Source organism: Rhincodon typus, unplaced genomic scaffold, assembly GCF_021869965.1.
Source record: "Rhincodon typus isolate 14 unplaced genomic scaffold, sRhiTyp1.1 hic_rhity00003149, whole genome shotgun sequence".
In the NCBI taxonomy this organism is placed as follows: domain Eukaryota; kingdom Metazoa; phylum Chordata; class Chondrichthyes; order Orectolobiformes; family Rhincodontidae; genus Rhincodon; species Rhincodon typus.
Window position 1 is genome coordinate 6,813 of NW_025968787.1, and position 5,272 is coordinate 12,084.

Below are 5,272 nucleotides of genomic sequence, written 5' to 3' on the forward strand. Positions count from 1 at the left end.
ATCCATCTCCCTCCGACAGTGCGGCGCTCCCTCAGTACTGGCACCGGTGGGGAGGGGAGGGAGTATCGGCCTGGTTTAGGGAGTGTGTCACTCACTTGGACTCCTGTTCGAGCTGCTCCTCGAGCTGGGAGATTTTCAGTTCGAGCGTGGCCACGTTGGTCCTGTACTTGGAGCGAATCACACCGTCGAGCTCCTGCAGCTTGCTGCGCAGCTCCTTGTTCTGCCGCTCGAGCTGCTGCCTTGTGTTCTCCAGTCGCTGCGAGAGACTGCGCTCTGCCGACAGCTCCGTTGTCACCGTCTCCACCTGCCGAGGCAAGGGCGGGGGTGGGGGGTTAGGCCCACGCTGGGAGTCAAGTCCACCCCCCACACACCCCAATAACAGCAGTGCCAGCAGGAAGGCATTCAGTCCCGTCCCAGCACCGCACCCCCACCACCACCACACCACCTGTGTCCCCCTCCGCTGTCTGTACGTTTCCAACCTTCCAGCAAACTCCGCGCCCCGAACTCTCCTCCCTACAGCCCTCACTCCGGGTGTCCCTCTGCTTCCCGACCCTGGGGCGCGCTGCCCTAGGGAAACACTGCAGCCCCCCAACCCCCACCGACCCCGACTGAAACTACTCTCCGACAGAGAGTTTGCCGTCAGTTACAAAGCTCAGGCCCCTCTCAGACAAAGGGCCGGCCTCTGTTGGCCTGAGCCACCTGCCTGCATCCCCCACCCCAGCTCGCTTCACAGCTCCAACTGCTGCTGCCTGCTCCCATCCTCCTTCCCCACGGAGCGCCCCCGAGCACGCGCAGGCACGTTAGGAACCAGAGGCGGCACTGCAGGACCTGTCTTGGATCCCGTAACCGCGCCAATGCTGATCGTCTGAGGTGTGGGAGTCAGCAAAGGGAGGTGGGGTGGGGTGGGGTGGGGTGCGGGCAGATATCTGGGGCGTATTGCTGAGGCACTGAGACGCAGAGACAGCTGGGCGCTGTTCCATAAAGGTCTCTCCGCAGGTTCTACTAATGGGACACTGTCACAGAGTCACACAACACGGAATCAGACCCTTCGGCCCAACCAGTCCGTGTTGACCCTATTCCCTAACTAAACTTGTCCCACACCCTCCTGCTCCTGGCCCCTGGCCCCATATCCCTCCAAACCTTTCCCTGTCCATGTCCTTATCCAAATGTCCTTTTAAGTGTTGTAACTGTACCCACATCCACCGCTTCCTCAGGAAGTTCACTCCACACACGCGTCACCCTCTGTGTAAAAAAATTTGCCCCTCATGTCCATTTTAAATCTCTCTCCTCTCACCTTTGTGTCCCCTAGTCTTGAAATCCCTCCACCCTAAGGAAAAGACACCTTCCAATTACCCTATCCATGTCCCCCAGTGATTTCATAAACCTCTATAAAAGACCCCTCTCCCTCCTACGCTCCAGTGGGAAAAAAGACCCAGCCTCTCCTTATAATTGGAACCCCTCCATTACCCGGCAACATGCTGGTAAATCTCTCCCCAAACCCTCTCCAGCTTTAATAACGTCCTTCCTGTAATGGGGAGACCAGAACTGGGGGCACTGTTGCTCCAGAACAGGCCTCACCAACATCCCTGTACAACCTTAACGTGACGTCCCCCGACTCTTTACACCCCAAAAGGGTCTGAGCGATGAAGGCAAGCGTGCCGAACGCCATCTTCACCGCCCAGTTTACCTGTCCTTTCTGACGGGAGGAAATGGGACATTAATTGGAGGTGGTTGTGGTACAGTTATGCAGGGAGTTCAGGAGATCGCATCTGGAATACCCTGTACGGTTTTAGTCTCCGTTTGAGAATGTCAGCACGTTGAAGACGGTTCGAGTGGAGGTTTAACTGATCGATCCCGCGAATGAGTTGTATGATTTTTCAAGTTTTGGTTTTATTCACTCGTGGGACCTGGGTATTGCTGACTGGGCCCAGCTTTTATTGTCCCCGTCCCTAGTTGCCCCCTTTGAGAAGGTGTAAGGGGGGGGCTGCCCTCTCAAACTGCTGCCGTCCTACGTGCTGTGGGTAGACCCACAGGGAGGGAATTCCAGGATTTTGACCCTGAAGGAACGGCCCTATATATTTCCAAGTGGAGACGGTGATTGGCTCAGAAGGGGGGGGGGGAATCCTGCAGGGGGCGGTATTCCTCATGTACCTGCTGCCCCTTGTCCTTCCAGATGGAAGGGGGTCCTGGGTTTGGAAGGCGCTGCTTGAGGATCTTTGGCGAGTTCCCGCAGTGCGTCTTGTAGACGGTACGCACCGCTGCAGCTGCGCCCAAGGGACAGTACGCACCGCTGCAGCTGCGCCTGAGCGGCGGAGGGAGGGAATGTTTGTGGGTGTGGGTGCCCATCAGGCGGGGGGGTGGGGGGGCTACTTTGTCCCTGGGACGGTGTCGAGCTTCGAGTGTTGTTGGAACGGTTTGACACGGCTGGTTAGACTTTAGGAGACTGGGGGAGGGAGGTGATCTGATTGAAGTGTGTATAATCTCCAAAATGGTATTGACAAGGACGGCATAAAAGGATGTGGGTCAGCACAGAATTAGGGACAGCTGTTGTAAACGTAAAAAACAGGGGGCAGGAGTCGGCCATTCAGTCCCTCTATCTATCTCAGCCCCCTGCTCCCCTCCCCTTAACCACCTCCTTGTTACCAATGTTCTGGCCCTGACTGCTTTCTGTGGCAGTGAATCTCACAGGCTCCCCTACTCTCTGGCGGAGGACATTTCTCCCCATCTCAGTCCTGCCCCGTCTCCTTTAGACTGTGAGCCCCTGGTTCTGGACTCACCCTCACCCCAACCCCAGAACATCCTTCCTGACTTTACCCCTGTTAGATTTCTGGGAGATACCCCCACATCATTTTTTTTTCGAAAACTCCGGCAAACACCATCCTAATTGACCCGGAACACACTTTATCCGTCAGTCCTGCCGATCCCAGGGATTGGTCTGGGAAAGCTTGGCTGGACTCCCTGCACGCCTGGAACGTCCTTCCTGCTTACCACGAGGTGCTACTGATTTGGGGCAAAGGCAAGGGGAGGTTTTCTTCGGATAGCTCGGCCTCGGAGGGTGGCAGAGATGGGGGTGAAGGGGTCGCGGGGCGACTGAATATTTTTACAGAAGTGGAGGAGAGATTCTGGTTAGTAACCAGATTCTAGGGTTAAGGTGGTGGGGGGGGAGGCCGGATGGGAATGTGGAAGTCAGACTGGCGTCGGGTTATCACGAGCTGGGAATCCTCCCCGGGAATGCTGTCCCTCTCCCGGCGCTTCACCTGCAGCGTGACTTTGTGATAGCGATCATTCAGGAGCTCCAAGTTACTCTGCTCCTCTTCCAGTTCCTCCTCCAGCTGGCCGATCCGGCTTTCCAGCCGCCTCTTCTCCTCAAACAGCGCTGACCTGGTGGTGAAACACCAAACCCGCAGTGAGCTCAGCCGCCGGTTCAGCTTTTTCAGACGGAAGGATTGGGGCCCGGCGGTTGGGGGGGCCAGCGGATACGCAAGGAAAATGCGCAAAGATCGGGAGCACCTGCCCCAGTCAAGTGCCCCACAAGGGGGTTCAAGCTGACCTTGAGGGCTTTGGGGGCAGCAAGGGAACAGAGGAAGGGCTGAACGGAGTGAAAACTCACAGAGCGAGAAAGAGAAAGACAGACAGAGAAAGAGAGACAGAGACGGGGAGGGCGGGGGAAGGGGGAGCAGGAGGGAACATGAGAAAGAGACAGACACAGTGAGAGAGACAGAGCGGGAAAGAGAGCGAGTGAGTGACTGAGACAGACGGAGCAAGAGACAGAGGGGTGGGGGAGTGGGGAGAGACGGAGTGAGAGCGACAGACACAGAGAATGTGTGTCAGACAGTTAGAGAGATACAGATAGAGAGAGACAGACAGACAGACGCCTCAGTGAGTAGGGACATCATCAGGCTGCACTCACTTCCCAGAGACGCTGTTGCCCATTTCGTCCATCATGTCCTCTCGGTCCTGCACTGCCTGCTTCCTGGCACGTTCGGCGGCGGCCAGGTCCTGCAAGAGGGAGTCAGGTGGTGGTGGGGGGTTGCGGAGAGGGAGGGAGATAGAGACAGACAGAGAGGCCATTCAAATCGGAAAGCAGTGGTGGGGGACAGTTGCACAGATCGTCACCTTAGGGTGGCATCAGCCCACTTCCCAACATCTGGGTGTGGCATGATGCCAAGGCAGACGCACAGTCAGTGCCAGTCTTACCCAATGGGACTACCAACCCCCCCCAACTTCTTCACAATGTACTCTCCCGCCAAAGCCGATAACCCCCGACCTGTAACTCCGACCCTCAACACTTCTGCCCACCACTAACTCCTACCCTCACCCTAATCCTACCCATAGCCCGACACCAGTTATCAAAGTCTGGCCTCAGAGTTAACCCCAACTCCCCTTCTCGAAACCCCTGGATGCCCCCAGTCCCAATTACAAACCATCTGTTTAAGACTGCTTTGCTGCCTGTTTTATTTCCTTAGACTATCCGCTATGCGTCAATCTACGTCACTTTGTTTGACAGATTTATGAGCTTCTGTGACACGCGATATTATGGTCACTATTGACTAGAAGCTCCCCCGCTTCACGCTGTTCACCCAGCCTTGTTAATATCAGAGCAAGATGTAATCTGGAATGGCTAGTGGTTGGGATTTTGCATGGATGGTTTTGTAAAGAGGGACCCCAGCTCAGAACCAGCTCCCCCTCCCCCTCAGCCTGGCCCGGTCCTGAGGGGGAGGAAGGGAGTTGATACCTCCTGCGTCTGCAGCAGCTCTGCCTCCAGGCTCTTCAGCTTCTTCTCGTTGTCCTTGGACTGCAGGACGATCTCCTCTCGGGCCGAGCGAGCCTCGTCCACCTCTCGTAGCACGTCCTTCAGCTGAGCCTGCACCAGCACCAGGACGGGATAGGGGAAGGGGAGGGCGGGAGAGAGAGAGAGAGAGAGAGACAGAGCACACGCAAGGGTGAGGGAGGAGCCAGGAGAGAGCAAGAATGCAAGAAGTGGCACACAGACAGAGACACAATGTGCATGCATTGGGAGTGAAAAGAGAGCGAGGGATAGAGAAAGACAGAAAGGGGTGGGTGGAGGGAGGGGGAGAGAGAGAGAGAGACAGACAGACAGACAGACAGACAGCAAGGGAGAGACGGAGAGAGGGAAAGAGACACTGGTCACAATGCAGCCATGAAGCAGAATATTTCATACACTGTACTTCATCGAAACAACTCTACAACACAGGGTGACACAGTCCCTGAAAGGAGTGCCGCACTGTCGGAGGGAGATGGATATACTCTA

At 56.2% G+C, this 5,272-nt stretch overlaps 1 protein-coding gene across 1 annotated transcript in view; it reads right to left on the bottom strand.

The window, feature by feature from the left end:
• LOC109926361 (myosin heavy chain, embryonic smooth muscle isoform-like) overlaps positions 1–5,272 on the bottom strand; it is a gene marked incomplete at its 5' end in the record, with an annotated part of 16,438 nt that overhangs the window by 3,091 nt on the left and 8,075 nt on the right. The window contains 4 exon segments of the mRNA XM_048593574.1: positions 92–304; positions 3,258–3,381; positions 3,911–3,999; positions 4,736–4,864. Coding sequence (XP_048449531.1) covers positions 92–304; positions 3,258–3,381; positions 3,911–3,999; positions 4,736–4,864 — 555 coding nt within the window.